The sequence below is a fragment of the Lissotriton vulgaris genome, chromosome 6 (assembly GCF_964263255.1).
Source record: "Lissotriton vulgaris chromosome 6, aLisVul1.2, whole genome shotgun sequence".
NCBI lineage: Eukaryota > Metazoa > Chordata > Amphibia > Caudata > Salamandridae > Lissotriton > Lissotriton vulgaris.
Genome location: NC_141694.1, coordinates 787,573,335 through 787,599,754, shown reverse-complemented (window position 1 = coordinate 787,599,754; position 26,420 = coordinate 787,573,335). Strand labels below are relative to the sequence as shown.

Here is a 26,420-nt window from a genome sequence, read left to right as displayed (position 1 = left end):
ATCTGACCACCTCCGTTTCAGGAGACTTTTGAAAACGCACCTCTTCCCTTGACTTCACTTTTCTCTCTGGCTCACCACTCTCTCGACTGTCTTGGTTTAGCGCTGGGATGCTTACGGGTTACTATGCGCTCTACAAAACCCAATTAATAATAATAATAATAGTAACTACCATGTAAAAACAATATTGCATTAGTCTCCTTACCATAAACTGTGGGGTTGTGTTGTGGTGGTGCAAGAGTAGCAAAGGAGGTTGGGTTCTGTACCCTCTTGTTCTATACCCTAAAATTAGGTAAAGTTTGCCAGGCTTTACTAGATGCTTAAAAGAAAAATATTACATAATTGATAGTGGCTACCAAACACACAAATTATAAGCCAAAGCCAAGCGCAGCCTGTGAAAATCATTTTAGGTGAAAAAGGGTTCCTTTGGATCCCTAGTTTTAGTTTTGGCAAATCAATAGCAGGCATTGGCAGAAGTGCTGGCCAATATAAGTCACGACGATTTAAAATATTGGAGGATTTTTCGATTTGGGAATGTGAAGAGAAAGGCTGTGGACGCAAACAAATGTCTAACGCAATAAAATGTAAATAACTACTAATAAACTGTACAAATAGTTCAAAATATATCAGCCGTTTGGGAGAACAAATGAAGCACTTTTTGGTAATTCTCAAGTGCAATTTAAGTCTAAATTTCATACTTTTGTATGATTTATAATATTATCAGTGGAACTTACTGCACAAATGTCTGGGCAAATGTCGGGGCGATTGCTATAGAAATGAGCTATATGTTAATGATTGGGCGCTATGCTACCGCAGCATCCTTTGGTAAACTATTTGGTGGTGCATTTAGGTCACACTGACACAGTCATTCTCATACGGAATGGATGAAGCTGTTGCAAATTTGCAACTTTTGTTCTTTGTGCACTGCTACACTTGTATTTTTCACAATCCCTATGACTTCAGTCAGGCACACATTGATGACAGCACCCCCATTCTGAAAATTGTTTTAGCACTACTGCAGCCTTCAATCATGGCAGACAAGATCAATAGACCTTCACCCAATATCTGTCCACGCACTTCCTGGGCCCAAGGCCAGGGTCCTAATCGTAAATGCACTTTCAGCAACCTCACTTCAGCCCAAGAATAGAAGCATATCTGCTCAGTGCAAGGTGAAGAGGGGGGGTCCTAACTGCTGATTTTATCTACAAGGTGTAGATTGCCAATGTTGCCTGATGTGTGTGCTTAAGGACAGATGTATCTGACTTCCTATTCCTCTTTTTTAGATACCTATAGCTTAATATTCGACCTACACTTTTATGTGGTTTTTATGTGCTTATACACACTATTTATGAATGTAGCATTAGGTGTCTTAGAATTGTGTTTGCGGTTTTGGCGTTATGTCTACTCAGCCCATGGTTTGCATAGTTACTAGGTGTCAATGTATGTCTGTCCCATGACATATTCTAACGTCTGTTTTATGTGATTAGTATAGGTACAGAAACATGCGCACGTCATAGGCTTATTTGTACGCATGCATATTTGTCCGAACATAGTTTTACACTTGTGAATTGGTGCCTAACTCATTGAATGCAACACTGGCACGATTTTGCCAGTTTCTAAAGAAAGCAGTTCATAGGAGCACACTGTCTTGCAACTTCTCTTTGGGGCTGATTCACAAATGTCATTTAGAAATTATAAAAGCTGAGCATTCTAGATTCCCTCTTATGTTTTAGGAACATATTTTCCTTCTGGAGATTCACAAAAATCTCACAGCTTACTTGTGGAAGTAGATGCAAGTCAGGAATTTTTCTAAGTACTGTAGTTGTCCTAAATGTACTCCCTCTGCTTGCTTGAATAGAGGGCAACCCACAAGAGTCAGTGATGAGAAAAGTGCAATTTCCCCGTTTACCTTTTTCCTTCACTAGGAAAATATGTTTTCTAATGACTAGAATAGATGCCCATCTTAACAGTAAAATTACTACAAAAAAGACGTGTGATACTGACAGATTTCCAACAGTGGTGAGCAGGGAAATCCTCAGACATGGATCAAATCCTCAAATCCTGAGTTTATATTTCAGGATTTTAGATTTAAGAACAGAGATCAAAGTACTTGCTGCTGTCAGTAAAAGTAATTTACGATCAAAAAAACAGCTTTGTGAATGTTTCCCTCTCTTAATGATATCTGATGGTGTCTGCTTGCTTTAACTTAGAACAAAGCAAGGGCATTGTTTCACCTTACAATATCATCTTGAAGGTGTGCGAGCACAAGATGTAGAAGTAATTTCGAAACTGTTAATAGTATTAATTTTAGATCGTTAATTTGTAATTTATGAATTAGCAATAATATACAAAAAGAAAAAGAAAAACTAACCTGAATATTTACAAAACGTTTTCTTTGATATTTAAGTATGGATCAAGAGAATACACATCTATAGAAAACACTGCTCAGATCAGACAGGGAAGTAAGTGTGTTTGAACAATACTAAAACTTTTAGAGAACTGAAATTAAAAAACGAATATCCCACCTGCAAACAGTGATTTTATTAACTTACCAGCAAAGGGTGGCCCGAGACAGCTGACGGAGTTAACAGCCATCATAAATCCCCAAGCAACAGGCATTCTCTCAGCTCCCATTAGGTCAAAGGTTAGAACAGGTAGCAGAACATAGTTTCCCGAATCTGCTAGTCCCAAGAAAAAGACAAATGTAATCAGGGAGGCAAAATTCTTGCAAGCAGGAACAATCAAATATAGGAGCCCTGGAAAAGAAAAGAAACATCACATTTACTAATGCGTAGCCCTTTAAAATGCACAGCTTATAACTGACACGAAAAAAATCAGTAAAGTGGGAGACAAGGCTCGTGAACCCAGCTCACAGGTTCCTTCGCACTGCCAGCCCTAGGAAATCTCTAGCTGATAGAGGGGGCTAATTGCTTATGCACTTTGGAAGGTAAAAGGCACTAGTCTCAGACATGTGCATCTCCACATAAGGATGTGATGAAAGATGTCATGAGCGCCCCTGGAAGTCTCTTCTATTCCTATAATTGTAGCCTGGTTGGGTATATTAAACCTCTGGGGTGTATCATGAAGAGATGTGCTGGCTCCTGTTTTTATGGTCTGGTTGTCAGCGCAGTTGTCACCAGAACATTATGTGAGCATCACTAGGGAGGGGCTTTGGGTCCACCCACATGGAAGGAGCCTGGAGTGCATGTTTTGATTGGAACGACGTTCCACAAAAACAAGTGCTTGTTCTTCAGGTTGCTGTGATCAATTTGCTTATTTATCCAGCTGGCTGAGCCTGAATTTTCAAGGGCACACACAACAGTGTAAATGCTGCCTTAGATAGCAAGATCATTTATGGGGTTTGTCCTTCTCTAGCAGCAGCACAGATGGGAGTAATGCAGTAATTAACCTACATGAAGTTTTAGGTCTAGCTTGACAGTGAAACTGTCATCTGAACTTTTCACCTAAACTAATATTATTCTACCTCTCTTTGCTGCCACACAAATACATATTAATGCCCTTGCTATTTACTTGTATTGCTTTATATTACCATACAAACACAAGGAGATGATGGACGGAGCGCTGAAACGGTTCAGACACTCACCACCAGCCACAGATCTGGGTTGAATTCATCATCATTCTTAGCTCACTTCACCACCTTAGTTCAGACCCAGCTGTAACACCTGGGGGTCTCGGGGTTGCCACAGACACCACAAAACAGGACACGACACGGTTCTATGTTTGGTGATTTATTTGTATAGCAATTCAATATACAAGAAATCAATATAGTAAATAGTTACTGGTCACCTCCAGCCGGTATACGTTACCCCGTCCTCTGCAAATACGCCGGTCCCGGCGTATGCCAACAGAGGGCAGAAACACAGTAGCCGGCAATGCCACTCGATGTGTTTTGAGGGGATCGTGGAAACAGCCGTTTCTCACCGTGGAATCAGGGAGACACCCAGCCGGGGTCTCGACCTGAAGGGAGCAGCCGCTCGACCTTTTCCTCTTCTACAACGGGACGCTGCTTCACCTCCGGGTGATGCGTCACCGTTGTCCCAATAATGCCAGAAGCTGGTGACGAGAGCAGCCGCTCGATCGTCGTCGGAAACTCTACAGCCGGTACGCGGCAAACACCTCCTGGTATGCGTAACAGCTGGAGTCTCCCGTAGTTATGGGACAGGCTGGGAGCTACGGCTCACACCAGCGATTGCCCCGGTGTTGGACTCCCGACTCCTCCGAGTCAGCGGTGGCAAAGTTTTCCGCGTCCGATATCAATGGCAGGCTTCTCGACTCGTCCGAGTCAGAAGCGGCAAGGAAGCTTTCCTGGCGGCTCACCGAGAAGAAACAGGGCGGACTAACAAAGAGCGGCCCGGGGAGACTCTCTCAACCCACCTCCGTCTTTGTCCTAGGATTCTGCTGGGAATTCTTCTCTCTGCGGAAGCACAGGAACAGCTTGGTGGAAGGCTGTGTCGATACTAGAATATCCGACACCCTTCTTCGTTCAGGTACCGCCTATATAGGCGTATTGTAATTGCGTTATGCAACCATTACTTTGAGTTGCATAAGGCTCCTCCCGCTTGGCCTTCTGGGAGTTGTAGTCCGTTGAAGTCGCGGATGTCTTTTCCCTGTCGGTGCAGGGATTTCCTGACACCAGCTATATGCAAATCAGTCTTGACCCTGGGCCTCATGGGAGCAGTCCAGCCCGAACTGCCAAGCCAGGTCTTCCCTGAACCGGGAACAAGCATTCTGGGACCGGTTTCTGGCTAACACCCTTCATCAGCCAGGTTAGCTTGAATCCAGTAGCAAAGTGAGCAAGGGACCCATGTCTGGGCATACCCTGCCAACTTAGGGCGAATAAAGCAAACACAAGGAGATGATGGGCAGAGTGCTGAAACTTTTCAGACACTCACCCCCAGTCACAGATCTGGGTAGAATCCATCATCATGCTTTATCTCACTTCACCACCTCAGTTCAGACCCAGCTATATGCAAATCAGTCTTGACCCTGTGCCTCATAGGAACAGTCCAGCCCAAACTGCCGAGCCAGGTTTTCCCTGAACCTGAAATAAGCATCCTGGGACCGGTTTATGCGTAACACCCGTCACCAGCCAGGCTAGCCTGAATCTAGTGGCAAAGTGAGCAAGGGACCCACATCTGGGAATACTCTGCCAACTTAGTGCAGGATCAAGACTGATTTGTATATGACTGGGTCCAAACTGGAGTGGCATTGTGGCATGGTGAGCAAAAAAATGATGAATTTAGGCCCAGATCTCTGTACTGGTGTGAATGTATGCCATTGTTCTGCATTGTGTCCATCAATTGTCCTATTTGCCACCCCGAGTGGGACGGGTATGTCTAGATGTTGGTCCTGTGCTCTCCATGCTATTGGAGTCAAGCTAGCCTGGCTGAAAGCCCGAAACCGGTCCTAGGATGCTTGTTTCCAGTCCAGGGAAGACCTGGCCTGGCAGTTCGGGCTGGACTGTTCCCATTGGGCGCAGGGTCAAGACTGATTTACATATGCTGGGTCCAAACTGGAATGGCATGGTGAGCAAGAAAACAATGGAGTTAGGCGTACCTGTCCCACTCGGGGTGACAAATGCAAAAAGAACAATTGACGGACAGAATGCAGGACAACGTCATATATTCACCCCAGTACAGAGATCCGCGCCTACATCCATCGTTTTTTTGCTCACCATGCCATTCCAGTTTGGACCTTGTCATATGCAAATCAGTCTTGACCCTGCGCCCAATTGTTTCACAGTCCACGTGCTTTACTGTTTTGGACAGCCAGAGATTTATTGATATATCTAAAAAGTAAAAAAGAGCTCATCCTATGAACTTAGTTGAGTTTGGTGTGTGTGTGTGTTCCTTTCCTTTGATGATTAATGTAATATCCATGAAACGTATGCAGTACGGTTAAACTAAGTATACGTGACTCCCGACAGAACCATTGTTTTTCTCTTGCATCCCTACCCAGGTTCTGAGGGTTACTGGGTTACCCCATTATCTTTAATGTTGAATGTTGTATTGATATATTAATTCAACCCATCAAAAGCTTCTAATTTAGAAAGTTGGGCTTCATACAGGAGAGTTATTTACATGTAGCTGGAGAGCTACTGGTAGCTCAATTATGACTTGTTGAAAAAGCTTGCTCTATACAATTAAAATGTTGGCTGACTGCATCAACAAAGCAGTCTTTAGTAATGCACTATAATGCACTAAGAGCAAAATTACTTTATACAGTAAGAAGCTCCGTACCTGACGCAAGGGGTTACACACACATACTATTGATATAGCTACCAGTGAAGACATCAATCTCTATTGTAGCTGCTAATGATGTAAATCCAACTGAGCTAGTGAGCTGGAAATTGGACCAGGATCACAACGTGAAAGCTGGTAATCAGGAATAACATATTAGTCCAGAACACATATTATGCAAAACTAATATTAATGACATTCATGTCTGTTCTTTGGAATGAATGGCCCATCCTCCCTCTGGTCACCCATTTCATTGTGAACCATGCAGGAAAACTGTTTATTGTTCATTTACTACAACACAACTGCATCAGTCCTTGACTTGACTGCCCAAATTATCAAGTCATAAATAATGCAATAAAATCACTGTTGTTATACAAGTTGTAATACATTTTCCCACCTTCTGATTCATTGCAACCTTTATGTATTTCACAATATTTGGTGCTCATCAAAAGTGCAGGAGTGATCATTTGAAGAATTATTTTTACATCACGATTCCTCATTACCTGTTTAGTATCAGACTATTCTGAACAGGAACTTAGTAACACGACCAGTGCCTAACCAGCCCACATATTGCATGCCAACATGTATAATGTTATCCTATTTCTCATAAATGGCTCTTTGCAGTCAGATCTTTCAAATGGCAAAGGGCCTGCGTGGACCTCAGTCACACAGTGAACCCAAGCTTTCCAACCAGCAACTGGGGACTGGGATTTATGGATACTGTACTATTAAACCACAATATTAAACTATATGCAGTAGACACCTCAAATGGTTCTGGAATCATAGTGACCACCTTCAGCCAAAGGGACACATTCCAAATAACTAGCATACAAGGGGGAAACCTGTGTGTCACTGACATTGGAAACGGGGAATAATGGCTCCATAAACTAACATAAAAGGACATGGTCAGTGCAGGCCTACCACTAGATGAAGTACTTCTTCGAGCTTCATGGGAATTTGATCTCTTATGTCTGTCACAACCAGTGGCCCTCAAGTTCTTATGGATCTGGGGCAGTCTGTTTCTCACAACCACAATAATGACCTAGGTCTAGGGCATTCAATTTTAATCGAGCTGGGGTATCACATGTGGCAATCAATTACAACAACCTCCCATTTCTTATGTATATAGGGTAGGGTATACGCCAGTCAATAGCCCACCTTAAAAAAGCCAGTCCCCTTATCTAGACAGAGAAGAAACCCACACCAACATGTGGTAAGAAAAAATGTGCACAAGCAAGATAGCACCTCACGGGCGCACCACCAATGGGACCCCTGGTAGGTACTCACCAGAACGGCCCTGTTGTCATCATTGGTGCCATCGAGCTTAAAGAAAAGTGTCCAAGTGAAAACAACTGTGTTAACAGTGATAAGTGCAGTAGAAACAATACAAGTAACACATATAGTGGTGTCACACAACATATAACATAAAACATAAAACAACGCATACAGCACGAACAGATAACTTTATTCTTGTTCCTTTATGCTGATTGCGTACATTAAAAAAGTGAATATGACTACTACCTATAGAGCCATGTTCTACTTGCCAACATGTTTCATTGCCATGGTACTGGTCAGGCAATTTCTTCAGGGCATATACTTTTTACGCCACTGCTTTGAACACCAAGGCTTCAAACACATCTATCGGCAGTTATCTCTCCTACCGGCCGAGAGGTCGTAAAAACAGGTTTCGGTTAACTCCTTTTGTGAGTCACGTAACACCTCCTTACATTGTTCGTAACGATATTAGGAGTGTTGCCGGCTTTCTCTCGTCGTCGTGTTGGTGTGCACAGTCTGTTTCTCGACTGGTTCTTTTACAAAGGCCCAGACATTTCTGTCTTGCTCTTGGCAATGAGGATTCATCTTCCCTAATACCAACTGAGCAGTGATCTTCTCAACGGGGCTGAGACCAGGGCTTGTACTGTGGCATAGCCTTGGTCTTGCTAATGGTGAAAGGAACAATTTGCTAAGTCATGTTCTGGTCAGACATCTTTCTCAGCTGAAGCTGCAAAACGTCTTCATAAACCTGACTGATTAAAAGTGAACTGCAAGTGGAAGGTATATGAAGACATTCAGGAAGTCAACACACAGAGAACTTAACTGTAGGTAGACACCCTATATACAAAGCATTAACACACCTCGAAAGCAGCGTGAAACAGTCATACTAGATACATAAACCCACATGCATGGGGGGTGAAGGAGCTATGGGATACAGAAGAGCTTTCATGAGAGGATCAGGATTATTTCAGAGAGAGATGTCAGTGTCCCCATAGCTTGATGATGCAGCAATTACCTGCCCCATATAGAAATATGAGCCACTAGTAACTAGAGCCTATGGATGGAGGTACACCGTCAGTTTACCCCCAACCCCCACCCCCATTTTTAGGTCTCGCCTTTACCATTGCGCAGGAATGGGAAATGGGGAGAATTCAAGTCGGCAAAATGCTCTTCAAACCAAGGGCTTTCAGCCCCGCGGTTTTCTTGCAGTTCACGTAAACATGCACGCGCATTCACGGCCAGGGCTTCTCCTCCCCTAGCAGCACTCCTCCCACACCAGCACCTCCCCCCTCCCACACCAGCACCTCCCCTCTCTCTCCCCGCAATCACAGCCTTGCCCTAGCAGCACTCCTCCCACACCAGCACCTCCCCCCTCCCACACCAGCACCTCCCCTCTCTCTCCCCGCAAACACAGCCTTGCCGTCTGGTTTACTTCCATTTTATTTGCTTCGCAAACACAGCCTTGCCCTATCAGCACTCCTCCCACACCAGCACCTCCCTCCTCCCACACCAGCACCTCCCCTCTCTCTCCCCACAAACACAGCCTTGCCGTCTGCTTTACTTCCATTTTCTTTGCTTATGAAGGGGAAATCCCTTGAAATTCGCACGCAGAACTCCCAAGCTACCTTCTGAAGAGGCATCCGAGCTGACTGGCTGGCGGTCTGCCCTCTACCACTTTCTATTTTCTCGGTGATTCTGCGCTTCTCTCGCTCATTCACTTTCAGTTTCTCCATCGCCTCCCATGACCTCTCTATGGTTGTCCTCGCTATCTCTCGCACTCCCACGTTTTTTCTTGAGTTTACCCCTCTTTCTCGCGCCTCATCTCTTTCTTTTCCCACTCTTTCTTCATTTCCCTCCCTCTCTTGCCTCCTGACTTTCCTTCTCCATGCTCTTTCCTTCGCAACCCTACTCTTGTTACTTTTCCCTTCTACCCTTCTCTAGCTGTCTCCTTTCTTGCCTCGCATTCTCTTTCTCTATATTTTCTTTCTCCTGCTCCCTTCTCTCACCCTGCATATCCTCAATGTATATATGTCGTCCATCAATGTATATCTGTCGTCCACTCTCTCCTACACCCCACTCCCTCCTACACCCCACTCCCTCCAAGACGTACGCATTTAGTATATAAAAGTATGCAGATGCATTTGCATAAATATTCCCGATTGTGCGCGTTTGCAATATGTGCGAGATGAAGAAGACATTGGAAACAGAAACATCAAGGCAAACAAAAGATAAAGGGCCACAGTCACAGCTGCACGTTCTGGCAGACTAGCTTTTGCACGGATACAAATCGAGGTTCAATGTTCAAAGTTAAAAGGCCTGTTGTGCGCTGACCTCATCCCGTTCCCACTCCGGCTCACCAGGGGTGATTCATGTGGCCTTCTTTTATGAAACATTATAGCGCTGCTGTCTCGGTGGCTTTCAGGTTCCGTCTCCCGCGCGGACAGCGCCGCCCCTCCCCCCCTCACCAAGGGCACAATGAACCGGAAGGGCAAGCTCGCAAAGAGAGGAAAGACGACTGCCTCGCAAACGGGCTAGCAATGCAGCCCTTGTTAGTTTTATATTTATTTTTATTTTTTTTAATATATTTTTATGGTGTTTTACAGCAACATAACAACGTTCAGAAAGAAACTCTTTAAACCAAACATCTGAGAACCTCCTCAAAAACAAAAGATAAAGGGACACAGTCACAGCTGCACGTTCTGGCAGACTAGCTTTTGCACGGATACAATTCGAGGTTCAATGTTCAAAGTTAAAAGGCCTGTTGTGCGCTGACCTCATCCCGTTCCCACTCCGGCTCCCCAGGGGTGATTCATGTGGCCTTCTTTTATGAAACATTTCGCGCTGCTGTCTCGGTGGCTTTCAGGTTCCGTCTCCCGCGCGGACAGCGCCGCCCCTCCCCCCTCACCAAGGGCACAATGAACCGGAAGGGCAAGCTCGCAAAGAGAGAAAAGACGACTGCCTCGCAAACGGGCTAGCAATGCAGCCCTTGTTAGTTTTATATTTATTTTTATTTTTTTAAATATATTTTTATGGTCTTTTACAGTGTACAACGATGAAGTGACTAATAGGATATGCATCACATTCACTCACACGCAACACCACTCACACACGCAACACAACTCATCCACGCAACCCCACTCATCCACGCAACCCCACTCATCCACGCAACGCCACTCATCCACGCAACGCCGCTCATCCACGCAACACCGCTCATCCACGCAACGCCGCTCACCCACGCAACGCCGCTCACCCACGCAACGCCGCTCACCCACGCGACGCCGCTCACCCAAGCAACGCCACTCACACACACGCAACGCCACTCACGCAAATCCACTCACACCCCCGCAGTGCCACTTTTACCCACACAGCACCACTTTCAGACACACAACGCCACTCACACCCACGCAAGCCCACTCTCACACACGCAACGCCACACTCACCCATGCAATGCCACTCACACACGCAACGCTACTCACACACACAATGCCACTCACACACACAACGCCACTCACACACACAACGCCACTCACACACACAATGCCACTCACCCACGCAACGCCACTCACCCACGCAACGCCACTCACCCACTCACCCACGCAACAACACTCACACATGCGACGCCACTCACCCACGCAACGCCACTCACTCAAAGCCACTCACACCCACGCAGTGCCACTTTCACACACACTGTGCAGTGCACAATAGGTCTCGCAGTAGGAAAGTTGGAGCTATTGGTTTTGTAAATGACAAAGCCCTTTATGTTTTTAAAAATGAAAACAAAAATAAAAGGCATTCTTATTTGCAATTGTAAGTGCTTGTTGTTGGAGCAACAAAAATGAAGTACCATGAGGGGACTTGACAATTAGTAAATCCGCTCCGAGAAAATAGCACGCTAAAACAGAATAAACAGGAAAGAGGCAAGATAGTACAGCTATTCACACAGTGACATTGAGGGAATTAAACCATGAAATCAGGAAAGTGAGATAAATACACTTTTATTGACCTTTATGAACTGCTGGGAAATTGGAGCAGAGGTAAACAGGTGTCCCTGCACCTACATAAATCCAAAAGTAAGGTAACAGTGTATAATGCTATCACTAGTGACAGGCCTGAGCTATATAAATAACAATGCCAGTGGGAGGTGTAGAGAGGAGGCTGTTTTGGGTAGGCTGGTTGTGAGGAAAAAAACGAATAACACAAAGGTAATTGAGAAAATACGAACCTGTATTACCGGCAGGCTTAAACAAAGTATACAGAGAATGTAGGGCTCAGGACACACGACCATCTTGGCCCTTGGCAGCACTCTACCCTGAATTTGAGGAGGCCAAGGCAGTGTGGTGTACAAGCTAGGAGTTGGGAGTATGCTCTGACACTTGTCTATGTGCAAACATATGGTTTATTGCTGCTACGTGCTCAGTGAACTTTGGGTGCTGGTGTCAGTTAGTGGACATGTAGCATGGACGTCCAAATTTATCAAGGATTGTGGGACACTGAGTACATGCAAAGTGGAGGTGTGAAAGACTATTGCAATGAAGGGCAATGTGGACATAATGTGCCAGGCCCTGCACTTTCCAGGGTCCCACCACCAGCAACATTTATTTATAGATGTTTAATTACAAACAAGCCTTTAATCTTCATGAATAATAAAGCAGTTTGTGAAGCCACACCACAAAATGTCGCAAGATGGCATTTCTATTTTCATGAAGTCCAGTTTTCTAATACCTAGAAGAAGGTATTCCTTACCTAGCCAAAACTGAAGAAGCATCCTAATTTCGGACACACACTTTGTGAGGTAGAGTGAGAAGAGGGTTGAGAAGTAGGATTCGCAGAAGCAATATATAATTGAGGTGGAGAAGAGGTCGTGGCACTATTAGGAGAATAATACCAGGTCAAAGACAGTACTGCAGACGAGTGGGCAGAGCGTCAAGGGGCAATATGATGAACCTGACCTTTAAGAAGAGACTTAGGTTCCTACAGATAAAATGGAGGCTCTTCGTTTTCAGGGTCTTTAAGCCTGACCAATGAAGTATTGTCTGGGACTGTCCAAAGCCCCACTAAACTGGGCAATAGTTATAAAAATTATTTGGAGATGGCATACACCGGCGGTTTAGCTATCTTTAGTGCAGCAGGTGCAGTGGCACTGGGCAGTAGTTCAACAGGTCCACTGCAACTTAACTAGGCAGATTTCTTTACTAAGCATAAGAGAACAATAAATGAGGTACAGCTCTACTTGGATGACTGCGATTACCCAGTCAGAAAAAGCCCTCACCCATATTCAGGTATTGAAAATATCATTTTTTAGGATGGTACGGGGATAACATCTCATTTACCATAGAAAAGTTCCTCCTATTTCAGTCCTGTAAGGGTAGCACTAAATATATTAACGCCGGGCTTTAAGCCCCAGACAGTTTTAACCTTACTCATCTATCAACTTTTCTGATCCCTATTTATTCATTCCATGCTCCTACTTAATGGTAGAGTCCACCCAAAACGTAATCGCTGCTTTGAGTGCGGGAAAAAAAGCCCAATGATGAAGCATGAAGAAAAGTATGGATGAGGGATGTTTTCCTTGCTGGGGATCTCCGGCATCCAAGTAGAGCTATACCTCATATGTTTTTCTCTTACTCTCACTAATTGATGTGCGTTTTGTATATTGTATTAGAAAGGAAGGATTAGTGAGCTCTAGTATAACTCTCAAATCTTCCATGATTTTTTTTCTTTTTACCAAACCATGGGAGGGAAGAGACAAGAGGGCACACTTTTCATGTTTTCAATCGGGTCCATTCTACTCTTATTACACCGCTAGCAAACACTGCAGCATGTTGCACTGCAGAAAAAAACAGGTTAATATTATTATTACTATTATTATTACTTTGTGTGTATACCCCACAGGCACCTAATGTGATGATAAACTTCATGCCTGCGCTCTATAAAGCGGAAATAGTAATTGGTACAATATATTTCGCCACATCGAAAGCACATTCTGCAGTGTTTGTCCTGCTGTAAAGTCCTTTAGATATCAGTTTTATTGGATAAAGTCAGGTAAAGATTCAATGGCTATTTTAAAGGAACTTTTTATTTTAATTTTATTTTTATTGGTTTTTCAACAGAATACAAAAACCAAAGCGCAAGGCGCCAACTGTTAGCTAGTAACGTCACATTTACAACACATATTTGAAAGTCATATGCTTTTTCATTTTGTCCTATTACAGCTTCAGGTTCTATATTCCATAATTGTTTCATATCAGATCTTTGGACATTGTATATAGCCTTTACAATACGTAACATCAGGGGAACACAAGTCATTTCAACCTTTTCTTTGTGACGGCGCAGGCCAGACTATTTTAGTATATATACATTGCAGCAGATACATCACCATTTGAATTTATCAGCAATCCTTCACTTTCGCCATTTATTTACAGTCGCAGCAGTATTTCGATTCAGCTCCCTTCCACCTCATGCTCTTCAGAACTCTCAACCTGTGCATCCTGGCTACCTGTCAATCGTGTCCACTCCAAAAAAGGGCCCCATATATCAATCGGACGAGACATGGAGGGCATCTGATCCTAAAATAATTCTAATTGAGTATGACAATAGGTCACATCCGTTATCCACCTTTTAAAATCCGGAACCCTCTTCCTGCCCCAGCGAAGAGCAACCTGTCTGTGGGCATATAGCAACAATAGTGCGTGTAGCTTTCGCCTCTTGGGTATTGTGTCCCGTACATATCCTAAAAGGCCCAGTAGAGGCGAAGGTGGATCCTCTCTACCAATTATTTGATTGATTGCATTGAATATCTCTCCCCAAAACAATTGTAAATGCAGACATTCCCAAACCACATGTAAAAAGGTGGCCTGATTGTAGCCACATCTCCAACATCTCGCATCGTCTCGCAATCTCATACGGTGTAAGCTAACCGGCGTACGATAATACCTATGTAAGAATTTGAAATGTATCAGTCTCAGACGATAATTTGGGGACAAGACAGCGAGCTGACTACAGCAATATTCCCATTGCTCCTCAGTCATCTTCAGGTCCAATTCACCATTCCAAAGCTCCAAGGATTTGGGCTTCAGAATCGGGCAGTCAGATTGCATTATCGTGTTGAGCCTAGCAACTAGTTTCCTAGATGATTTCAGTTTAAGAACATTTTCAAGAGCTAACATAGTCGGTTGGGCCTCGGGGAATCCTGGATACAGTGCTCGGCATGCCGTGCGCAACTGATGATATAATAACTTTTCAGCAAACGGCGTCTCATGCCCCTCCTCCTCCAAAGAAGGAGGCCGGAAATTTACGTCCGGGTAGAGGTCAGCAAATGTATTTAACTTCATTGCGGCGAGCAGCGCCTTGCTGACTCCTTTCTCCACACAAGGCAATAAAGGGTTACGCTCCAGTACCATCGATGGTGCATATATCGTCTGGTTACCCGCCCTTTTCTGCAACTCACGCCACACCCAGCGCAATGTTCCTGCAGTGTCTACGTCCGCTCCCGGGCGACCTGCCCTCTGATGCAAAGCAACATCCAGTGGGAGCGGAGATACCGCATCTCGCTCAACCGCAACATGGGGTTGGAATGGAGTCTTGTGCACCCAGATATGCAAGAATTGAGCCTGCGCACATAGGGTATATAAATGCATATGGGGGCACCTAGTCCACCCTGCTTAAGGGGGAGGGCCAAAAGGTTCCATGATACCCTGGCTTGCCCATTTGCCCATATCAGGGCCAACAACTGCGATCGTAACATCCCGAAAAAATGTTTAGTGAGAGGAATTGGTATGTTCACAAATAAATAGAGAAATTTGGGCAATATAATCATCTTTGTCAATGCCACTCTCCCTGCTACTGATAGTGGCAACTTAGACCAAACAGCCTCCTTACTTTCCAGCCATGAATAAGCCCGGCCAAAATTCAGGTTCCAAATTTCCTGCAGGTTCCCACTCAACCACACTCCCAAGTATTTAACCTCTGTGGCTTCCCATCGTATTGGGAATTCAGAGCAAACTTACCGCGTACCATCAGTCAGTGGGAAAATCACTGACTCGGTCCAATTCTTATAAACTCCTGTAGCACCGGAGCAAGGTTCACCTCCGGGTCCAGGATATACAGTGTGACATCGTCTGCATAAAGCGATATCAAGAGGCTGCGTGTGCTAAACCCTATGCCCCTGGCAGTGTGGTGTTGCCTAATTCTAGCTGCCAACGGTTCCATAGCTATGGCGAATAGGAGTGGCGACAGCGGACACCCCTGTCTTGTACCCCTCGAGATCACGAAGGAGTCCAACACCATTCCATTTATCCTGACACGGGCTTGTGGAGCTTCATACAGTAACTTTATTCTCTTCATAAATAAAGGGCTGAACCCCTTGCATTGCAATACCAAGAACAAATAGGGTCACTCCAAGGAATTGAACGCTTTAGTTGCGTCTAGAAATACTGCCGCTGCCTGCACACTCGGGTGTAAATAATGTATAACTGAAAACAATGTGCGTAAATTATGCAATGTCGACCTCTTGGGATAAAACCCGATTGGTTAGGGAGCGCAATCATAGGTAACATCGGCTGCAGCCGATTCGCCAACAATTTCGCATAAATTTTGACATCAACATTTATCAGAGACAGCGGTCTATAGGAGTCTAGTTCTAGCTCTGGCTTATCCGGTTTCAGCAGTGTAATGATCATAGCCTCTCTCATGGATTGAGGTAAGATCTCCGTCTCTAGAGCCTCTTCGTACACTGCAAGTAATCTAGGTGCCAACTCCTCAGCGTATGTCTTGTAGAATGCCGTTGTAAGTCCATCCGGACCCGGGGCCTTATTTAACAGAAGGCTTTTAATTACCTGCGCTACATCCTCTTTAGTGATAGGCAGGTCCATGTACAATCTGTGATTGTCGTTAAACCATGCAAGTGCCATAGAGGCTAAGAATTCCAACATGTTGTCAGCATCCAACATCTCAGCTGTGATATACAAAATAGAATAAAAATCACGAAATGCTGTCAGTACCCCTTCCTGGCCCCTGACAATCTCTCCCTTCATATCATGTATCTCATGCACAAATGCCATATCCCTGGTAGGTCTAACCATATTAGCCAGTGTATGTCCTGGTCTGTCACCTTCCCCGTACCGCCTGGCCTTACCCAAGAATTTCACCTCCCTAGGAGCCTCTTCTTCAAATTCAAGGAGTTTGGTTTTTAGCAGGCCTGCTGTCTCAGGTGTTGTGTGCAAGTATAACTGACTCTCCAGGGTCTTAATGTCTTTCTCTAGTCCGACCAATGTCCCTCTTATAGCCTTTAGCACCCCTGCCTGCCTAGCAATACACTGCCCCCTTATAACTAATTTGATGGTATCCCACAAAGTGGCTTTGGAGTCCACTGAACCAGTATTCGTGTCAAAGTATGCCTCAATATCTGACCTTATCTCCTCTTTGAATGCTTCGTCTAGCAACGCTTGCTGGGGTAGCCTCCAGCTGAAAGCTTGTGGGGGAGCCCCGGGAATTGACAATCGGAGAACACAAAGTGTGTGATCTGACAGTGACCTTGCCATGTGAGATATCTCCACCGTCCAAGTTGCCACCTCTCGCGATATCAGCCAAAAGTCTAGTCTCGACCAGGCTCGGTGGTGGGTCGATACACACGTACCCTCTGAGTGTGGGGTTAAGTTCCCACCAAATGTCCAAGAGGTCCCCATCCATCATTATGTAGTGTAGAGCCATGCGTGCTTGAGGGTGTAATGGCCTAGCCGTCCCCAGCCTATCCTCAGTGTCTGAGAGGATCACGTTGAAGTCCCCACCCCATAGTACAATGCGGCATCCTAGTATTCTAATCCTAGACCACAGTTGTCTAAAAAAATTCAGGAGAGTCCATATGCACAAGTTACTACTTGTGTAACGATATATCTGTAGGAGACATTAGTTAGTGATAGATTCCTTACCTTAGAATATCCCCAGGCGTCAGACTGGATCCGGAAACTTTTGCGTAGCAATACCCCTGCGCGTCGGTAGGCGTCGTCTGCGGCTCCGCGTCCGTCGTCGGCGTCGCGAGCACCGGAATGACGTCGTCGGAGTACTTAGACGCCGCCCATGCGCGCTGACGTCAGTTCTGATACACAGCTTTTCCGCGCCAGATACGCAGAGCCATGATAGAACCAACACTGGTGCCATGAAACTAGGGCCCTGAAAGGGGATGACCTTAACCCTAGATATCGGTTCGCAGAACGGGGAGGATGGGTGGGTCGGTAAGGAATCTATCACTAACTAATGTCTCTTACAGATATATCGTTACACAAGTAGTAACTTGTGCATCTGAAAGAGACACGTTAGTGATAGATTCCTTACCTTAGAATAGATACCCCAGCAATACCAACCCCGGTGGTGGGTCTGCGAACCAATATCACACCAGAAAGTCCTGGAGGACGGAACAGCCAAAGAAGCCATCCCTCCGGACTTGACTGTCCAGGCAGTAGTGTCTTGCAAACGTGTGCAGCGAGGCCCACGTAGCTGCCTGGCAAATGTCCTGTAAGGGGACTGTAGGAAGGTGGATACCTGACTATGGTTGCCCCCAACTTTTTACCTGGTGTTTTGCTGGTTTTCCGACTTAGTTGGCCTGGGACCCTGCCAATCAGGACCCCAGGCCTACTGCTCTCTCTCTAAAATGGATTCAATGTACCTTAGGTACATTTCCAATTGGTACTGGGCCACCTTATCAGACCCTGTAACTCAGGGCATAGGTGTACCCAGGGCCTACCAGGGGCTGAAGCATGTATTATGCCACCCCTGGATGGCCATCTAAATCTGACACAACTGGCTGCACGACAGCTGGGGCAAGGTGGTGTAATCACCCTTTGCTTTAGATATAGTATACCTATATCTAACCCTAAAATGGACACATAGATTCCTATCAGTCACTCCTATGGCAGGCCTTGACAATCCTGAAGGCAGAGTGCTTGGAATCGTGTGAGATGGTGCTCTGGCATGAGCTGAGCCCGTTTGCAGCTTGCGGAACCAAGTCCTAATAGCTGTTCCATGATAACGCATACCATATACTCTTAAGTGCATTATAATCCTCGCGGTTAAATGCTATCTTTGGTATCGCTTTATCAAAACATGTCGAGTAAGGTGTCATACGAATTGGAATACTAACCCCTCGCCAATTCTGGCGACGGGGTTAGCATTCCACCCTTCTAGAGGGACACAACATGTATGTAACTGTGAACCCCGGTTAAAGTTAACTCGAGCCTCAGCATCACAAAATGGATGCTGCCACCACAGACACGAGTCTGACCCCCTGCAGCTGGGAGTCCTTCCAGCGAGGGGAGCTTGGACAAAGGGTTTCCTGTCAGGGGCGGTGCTAGCACCATCCCAGACAGGGTTTTGTGTATCCTGGGTAGGCAGCGCTTTACAGGAAGGTGACTGCAAGTGCCACCCCGGTGCTCACTACGCATCTGCCGGCTAGAACCAGTTCCAGGGGCACACCAGCCCCTGGCCTGGGGAAAGTCCGGCATGGGAGAGGGGTGTAACCACCCCCCTTCCTGGTCCCACCCCTAGGGCAGGACCTAGTCGCGTACCCACCCCTTTCTTTAGGATAAAGGCAGGAGCGGGTACCCTTCCAAATTAGATCATCTTTGAATCAAGAAACTACTTTCTACGAAAGGAACTCTCGACTTCTTCTCAAGATTTCTCCCTTGTGGCTAAGGAGTAGTCACCCTGCACCCGCAGGCACCATCAAGAACTCTGCGGTTTGCTGCACGTCCTTCCTACGGAATCCGACTAACCAGCTCGACGAGACCCGGCTTCCCTGGCACCTCTGACCTCTACCTACCTCTACAGCTAAGCTGAGAACCGTAGGTGCGACAAGACCTCGAGGGACCGGCCATCATCAGAACTGCACGACTTCTATCCAGCACGACCGCCGAGGGATCCTCTGGTGAGTGCTTTGGGGTCCGAGAAGCCCCGACCCTGAGCAGCTCCAGCACCGAAGTCCAGCCCCCCAGCATCCACGAGATCTGCGTGGGGCCCTTCTGCTTTTTGGCTGCTCCCCGCGTTGTCTGGCTACTAGCCCGCTGGCTTGTGGCCTTCCCGACGACGCCTGACGACATCACCACTGCTGGTCTGGTTGCTCCAGACTGGCCCTTGCTCCCTTCCAAAAGAGGAGCACCCCGGACCCTCCTGGTCCACTCCAGACGCCATTTTAGGTCCACCGCGTGAGCTTGAATTTGCCAAGACTTGTTGCCCCAATCCTGGGTCCAGCGACGTCGACAGCATCAACCATCGTGGGACAGCTCGCACCTCCATCCTGGTCGCCGACAACGCCTCCTGGTCCGTGAGACTGCAGAGACCAGCGTCGCCCACTCACCTGGTCGAGGTGACTACCATCCGGTGCCATCCTGGTGCCCACCTGATCACTGGCTAGTGATTAAGAACGTGGTCCCCTTTGCTTTCAGGTGTCATCCATCTTCGATCCAGGCTTGGATCACTTCGAACAATCTTCACTGGTCGCCTGCCAGCAACTCTTTCTTCAGGCTCCTGGTTCGTCAACGAGGATTCCCAACGTCTTTTCAGACCTATGCAGCCGAGCCCCTGGGCTAGGTAACTTCGGCATTTCGGTGCCCCAGCATAGCCTCACTATCCAAGGGTCCAGATCCACTGTTGTTTTCGACCTACCTTATCAGGTTCGCCCGAGAACACTAACTTTGCTTTTACTAGCTCCCATAGACTTTGTCCCGCATCCCGCGTGAGAGTTCACACTCTGCACCCGAGTCCCCTAGGCCTCCTACTAGTAATCTGAAGGTTCAGTAACGTAGTCCGAGCGATTCCAAAGACTAATAGTCCAGTACTTACCTGCTAGTAATTTCGCATTCCACTTCCATAGTATATGGTTTTCCATGCCCCTCGGGCATTTGTGTAAATTGTGCAACTTAAAGTATTTTCGTAAGAGTTTGGTTGTGTGCTTAGTACCCTGTCCTCATAAAGAGTACAGGGCTGTTGTGATTTAAATAAATACACTGTTTATTTTCATAACACTTGTGTGGTGTCCTTTCACTTGGTGTTCAAGGGGTATATGTGATGGTATAACAGCTGGCTTAACACGCCCTCTAGAGTTTAGCCCGAAGACTGCTCTTGTCCATGCTACTAGGATAGCTGGTCTATCGGTTGACTTACAACCAATCACCATAAGAGTTGTTTGGACTGATACATAGTGATCACTAGAATAGTGAACACTGAATATCAGGCCAACTTCTCACATTGGTGAGCAGCGGTTGGGATTTGAGCTTGCGGTTGTTTTACCACACGTATCCTAAGAATATCATTGTGAAAGATCACATAAGTTAAGGTACATATAACTTAGCTTAGAATACTCTGAGTTCTACTGAACCAGCTGTTGTAGTTTAACAAGGCTTAGCACACCTTGACTACAACTCTTAGCAAGGGATCAGTAGGCAAACAAATAGTGTAGGTAGGTGCATCACTTACACCACACTAGAAGCATGTCTAACCACGGAGAGTCTTCAGAGACACCTCTTGTGGTTGTGGACCCTCCACAGGTCCCTTCCAGATATGCTGCTCTTAGCTTCCAGGAGATGAGGCAATTGTGTACCTCCAGGAAACTAAAACAGGGTTCAAAACCCTACCATTCCCTTTCTGATTGGTCTCTTAGAGACTTATGATGCTAGGAGGGCTGCTAACACAGATCCTTCTCATCCAGATGGGAACATGCCTCCCCTAGAGGGAACCCAGGGTGACCCTGACCGACACCTCCAGGCAGCAGACAGTGCTGAGGAGGGGGAGGAAGATGAGTTATCTGGGGATGAGGCAGAAACAGGTCAGGTAGAAGTCAGCAGACTCACTAGGACCAACTTAAGTAGGCATGAGAATGGATTTGGGGGACCCCCAGGGCCACTCTCAGGCAGACTTAACATTGGGAATGGACGAGTTAGGTCTCTATCAAGAGGCTCTAATAGATACATTCGAACCAATGGCTCTCAGACCTCTTCTCATAGAGGGATGTCATCCCCTAAGAGAAGGGAGCATGAAGCTAAAATGAGGGAAGCCAATCTGAGGATTGAAAGGGAAGAACTTGCCCTGGCCAAAGAAAGGCTTGCCTTTGCTAGAGAGCAAATGTTAAGTGGGGCAGACCCCACTGGTGGCAGCATTCTCCCAAGAGAAAAAGACAGGAGTTTAGACACTAGACACCTGAGTAAGATAGTGCCCCTCTTTAAACAAGGGGATGATATCCACAAATGGATGACTGCTTTGGAGAGGGCCTGCACTGTACAGTGTGTCCCCCAGAGTCAGTGGGCAGCTATCTTGTGGCTCTCCTTTGAAGGCAAAGGTAGAGATAAGCTCCTCACTACTAGGGTTGAGGATGCTAACAATTACCAAGTCCTGAAGAATACACTGGTTGATGGGTTTGGTTTAACCACTGAACAGTACAGGTTGATGTTCAGAGACACCCAGAAAACTCAGTCTCAGGATTGGGCTGACTTTGTTGATTGTGCCACTAAGGCTTTTGAAGGCTGGCTACTGGGAAGTAAGGTTACTGATTTCAAAGGATTGTACAATCTAATTATGAGAGAGCAAATCTTAAGTAATTGTCAGAACCAGTTATTACACCAGCACCTGGTAGACTCTGATCTAACCTCTCCACAAGAATTGGGTAAGAGGGCAGACAAATGGGTCAGAACCAGGGTCAGGCCTAAGAACCAGGGTGGTGACCAGAAGAAGGAATCAACCAAGCCTCAAGAGAAGGGTGGGAATAAATCTTCTGATCAAACCACAGGGCCCCAAAATTCCTCTGAAAAGGGTGGGTCCCAAACTTCTCCCAAAACCCAAAAGAAACCTTATTGCCATACCTGCAAACAGGTAGGCCATTACAAAACTGACAGCAGTTGTCCCAAGGCCAACAACAATAAGGAGAACATACCCCCAAGTAATACTCCCAGACCTCCTGTTACCACTAGTGGTAATCCCCCAGGTGGTGGGAGTGCCCCCAAGAATGTGGTCGGCATTACTTTGGGAAACCAGGTGGACTATGGCCTAGCCAGGTCCCCTAACAACACTCTTGTCTGTGAGACTGGCATGGGGTTTGCCAACTTCACTACTGGTTCCCACATTTTGGGAAAGTATAGACACGAGCCCTTTATCAATGGTCAGAACGTTGAGGCATACAGAGACACAGGGGCCAGCATCACCATGGTGATTGACCATCTGGTCCCCTCTGCTCAACTGACCCCTGGTTTCCTTTATCAGGTGACAGACGTTCATGGAGTGAAAAGAAGGCATCCCATGGCAGTAGTCGAGCTCAGTTGGGGTAATGTCACAGGGCCCATGAGAGTGGCAGTGACAGATAACCTACCTGTAGATTGCTTACTGGGGAATGACCTGGAACTCTCAGCATGGGCTGAGGTGGAGCAGGAAACTCACTCCAGGATGATAGGCCTACCCAGAAAGGTTAGTGGGGCAGTAATAGCTACAGCCCCAGTCCCAGCACCATTCCTCCCTGAAAAGGTTGGAAGGGCAGTGGTAGCCACTGCCCAGGCTCAGACAGACTTTCCTGAACAGGATAGGAGGGCTGTGACAGTCACAGCCCAAACACAGACTGAGTGCCCTCCTGAAAAGGTTGGCAAGGTTGAAATGGTCTCAGCCTCTACTCAGACAGACAGTGGGGTTGTGAAGCCTGAAACAATGGATCACTCCACCCAAACTGAGAGCATTGAGGAGGAAGAAAAGTCTTCCCCCTCCCAGACACTAGGTGAGAGCCAGCCTCCTCAGGGAACTGACTCTACCCCTGGTGAAGGAACTGCCCCAGAGGTAGTCAGGCCTAGCCTGGCAGAACCCCTGATGGCAGTGGACCCTTCCCAGGTGGGACCCAGTCTGGAGCAGGTAGCCTGCACCCCTCTACCCTGCCTCAGTCAGCCCAGGGCTGTAGAGGTCAGGAACGCCAGTGGTGGACCCCAAAGGGCCCCCTGTCCAAAACTCCCCAATCAGCAGATTAGGATCACTGAAGCTAGTAGTCCTAGCCAAGTGAAAATAAAACAAACTCCTGAGGGATCCCCCTTAAACTTAGTTAGGGAACTCCCACAGCTGGACACTGCTGGGCACAGCCAAACCTGGGGCCTAAAAACCCCAAACCTGACCTGTCCCTCCAGTAAGCCAAACAGAGGGACTCAGCCTCCAGCTTTAGGTAGCCAGAGGTTGACCCTGAGAGCTCATAGCAACTCAGTACTGGAAAGAAAGGCACATATGGTGGATAGTGATTGGAGGAAGTCGAGCCCAACAGTAGTGGAGTCTCACTTCAGTACTCCATTCCCACACCAGCCTTTTACTTTGCCAAAGCACACCACCGGTAGTGATTCCCTATGGTGGAGACCCTCAGATACCCTTAGGGTGAGGGGTTGCTTAGTGGACCATGTTACAGGGGGTAACCATGCCAGTGCATGTACCACCTCATATGGCCACTCAGGCAATATAGGCTTACCTGGTCAAGGATAGCCTTATCTCCTTTCGTTTGGGGGGGGGGGGGGGTGTTCAAAGGTGGATACCTGACTGAGGTTGCCCCCAACTTTTTACCTGGTGTTTTGCTGGTTTTCCGACTTAGTTGGCCTGGGACCCTGCCAATCAGGGCCCCAGGCCTACTGCTCTCTCTCTAAAATGGATTCCATGTACCTTAGGTACATTTCCAATTGGTACTGGGCCACCTTATCAGACCCTGTAACTCAGGGCATAGGTGTACCCAGGGCCTACCAGGGGCTGAAGCATGTATTATGCCACCCCTGGATGGCCATCTAAATCTGACACAACTGGCTGCACGACAGCTGGGGCAAGGTGGTGTAATCACCCTTTGCTTTTTCGATATAGTATACCTATATCTAACCCTAAAATGGACACATAGATTCCTATCAGTCACTCCTAAGGCAGGCCTAGACAATCCTGAAGGCAGAGTGCTTGGAATCGTGTGAGATGGTGCTCTGGCATGAGCTGAGCCCGTTTGCAGCTTGCGGAACCAAGTCCTAATAGCTGTTCCATGATAACGCATACCATATACTCTTAAGTGCATTATAATTCTCGCGGTTAAATGCTATCTTTGGTATCACTTTATCAAAACATGTCGAGTAAGGTGTCATACAAATTGGAATACTAACCCCTCGCCAATTCTGGCGACGGGGTTAGCATTCCACCCTTCTAGAGGGACACAACATGTATATAACTGTGAACCCCGGTTAAAGTTAACTCGAGCCTCAGCATCACAAAATGGATGCTGCCACCACAGACACGAGTCTGACCCCCTGCAGCTGGGAGTCCTTCCAGTGAGGGGAGCTTGGACAAAGGGTTTCCTGTCAGGGGCGGTGCTAGCACCATCCCAGACAGGGTTTTGTGTATCCTGGGTAGGCAGGTCTTTACAGGAAGGTGACTGCAAGTGGCACCCCGGTGCTCACTAGGCATCTGCCGGCTAGAACCAGTTCCAGGGGCACACCAGCCCCTGGCCTGGGGAAAGTCTGGCATGGGAGAGGGGTGTAACCACCCCCTTCCTGGTCCCACCCCTAGGGCAGGACCTAGTCGCGTACCCACCCCTTTCTTTAGGATAAAGGCAGGAGCGGGGACCCTTCCAAATTAGATCATCTTTGAATCAAGAAACTACTTTCTACGAAAGGAACTCTCGACTTCTTCTCAAGATTTCTCCCTTGTGGCTAAGGAGTAGTCACCCTGCACCCGCAGGCACCATCAAGAACTCTGCGGTTTGCTGCACGTCCTTCCTCCGGAATCCGACTAACCGGCTCGATGAGACCCGGCTTCCCTGGCACCTCTGACCTCTACCTACCTCTACAGCTAAGCTGAGAACGGTAGGTGCGACGAGACCTCGAGGGACCGGCCATCATCAGAACTGCACGACTTCTATCCAGCACAACCGCCGAGGGATCCTCTGGTGAGTGCTTTGGGGTCTGAGAAGCACCGACCCTGAGCAGCTCCAGCACCGAAGTCCAGCCCCCCAGCATCCACGAGATCTGCGTGGGGCCCTTCTGCTTTTTGGCTGCTCCCCGCGTTGTCTGGCTACTAGCCGGCTGGCTTGTGGCCTTCCGGACGACGCCCGACGACATCACCACTGCTGGTCTGGTTGCTCCAGACTGGCCCTTGCTCCCTTCCAAAAGAGGAGCACCCCGGACCCTCCTGGTCCACTCCAGACGCCATTTTAGGTCCACCGCGCGGGCTTGAATTTGCCAAGACTTGTTGCCCCAATCCTGGGTCCAGCGACGTCGACAGCATCAACCATCGTGGGACAGCTCGCACCTCCATCCTGGTCGCCGACAACGCCTCCTGGTCCGTGAGACTGCAGAGCCCAGCGTCGCCCACTCACCTGGTCGAGGTGACTACCATCAGGTGCCATCCTGGTGCCCACCTGATCACTGGCTAGTGATTAAGAACTTGGTCCCCTCTGCTTTCAGGTGTCATCCATCTTCGATCCAGGCTTGGATCACTTCGAACAATCTTCACTGGTCGCCTGCCAGCAACTCTTTCTTCAGGCTCCTGGTTCGTCAACGAGGATTCCCGACGTCTTTTCAGACCTATGCAGCCGCAGTCCCTGGGCTAGGTAACTTCGGCATTTCGGTGCCCCAGCATAGCCTCACTATCCAAGGGTCCAGATCCACTGTCGTTTTCGACCTACCTTATTGGGTTCGCCCGAGAACACTAACTTTGCTTTTACTAGCTCCCATAGACTTTGTCCCGCATCCCGCGTGAGAGTGCACACTCTGCACCCGAGTCCCCCAGGCCTCCTACTAGTAATCTGAAGGTTCAGTAACGTAGTCCTAGCGATTCCAAAGCCTATTAGTCCAGTACTTACCTGCTAGTAATTTCGCATTCCACTTCCATAGTATATGGTTTTCCGTGCCCCTCGGGCAT

The 26,420-nt window shown here is 47.2% G+C and overlaps 1 protein-coding gene across 1 annotated transcript in view; it reads right to left on the bottom strand.

Annotated features, from left to right (window-relative positions):
• LOC147707999 (monocarboxylate transporter 10-like) overlaps positions 1–26,420 on the bottom strand; it is a 770,926-nt gene that overhangs the window by 66,927 nt on the left and 677,579 nt on the right. Inside the window, exon 8 of the mRNA XM_086925276.1 lies at positions 2,550–2,753. Coding sequence (XP_086781402.1) covers positions 2,550–2,753 — 204 coding nt within the window. The remainder of the gene's footprint in view (positions 1–2,549; positions 2,754–26,420) is intronic.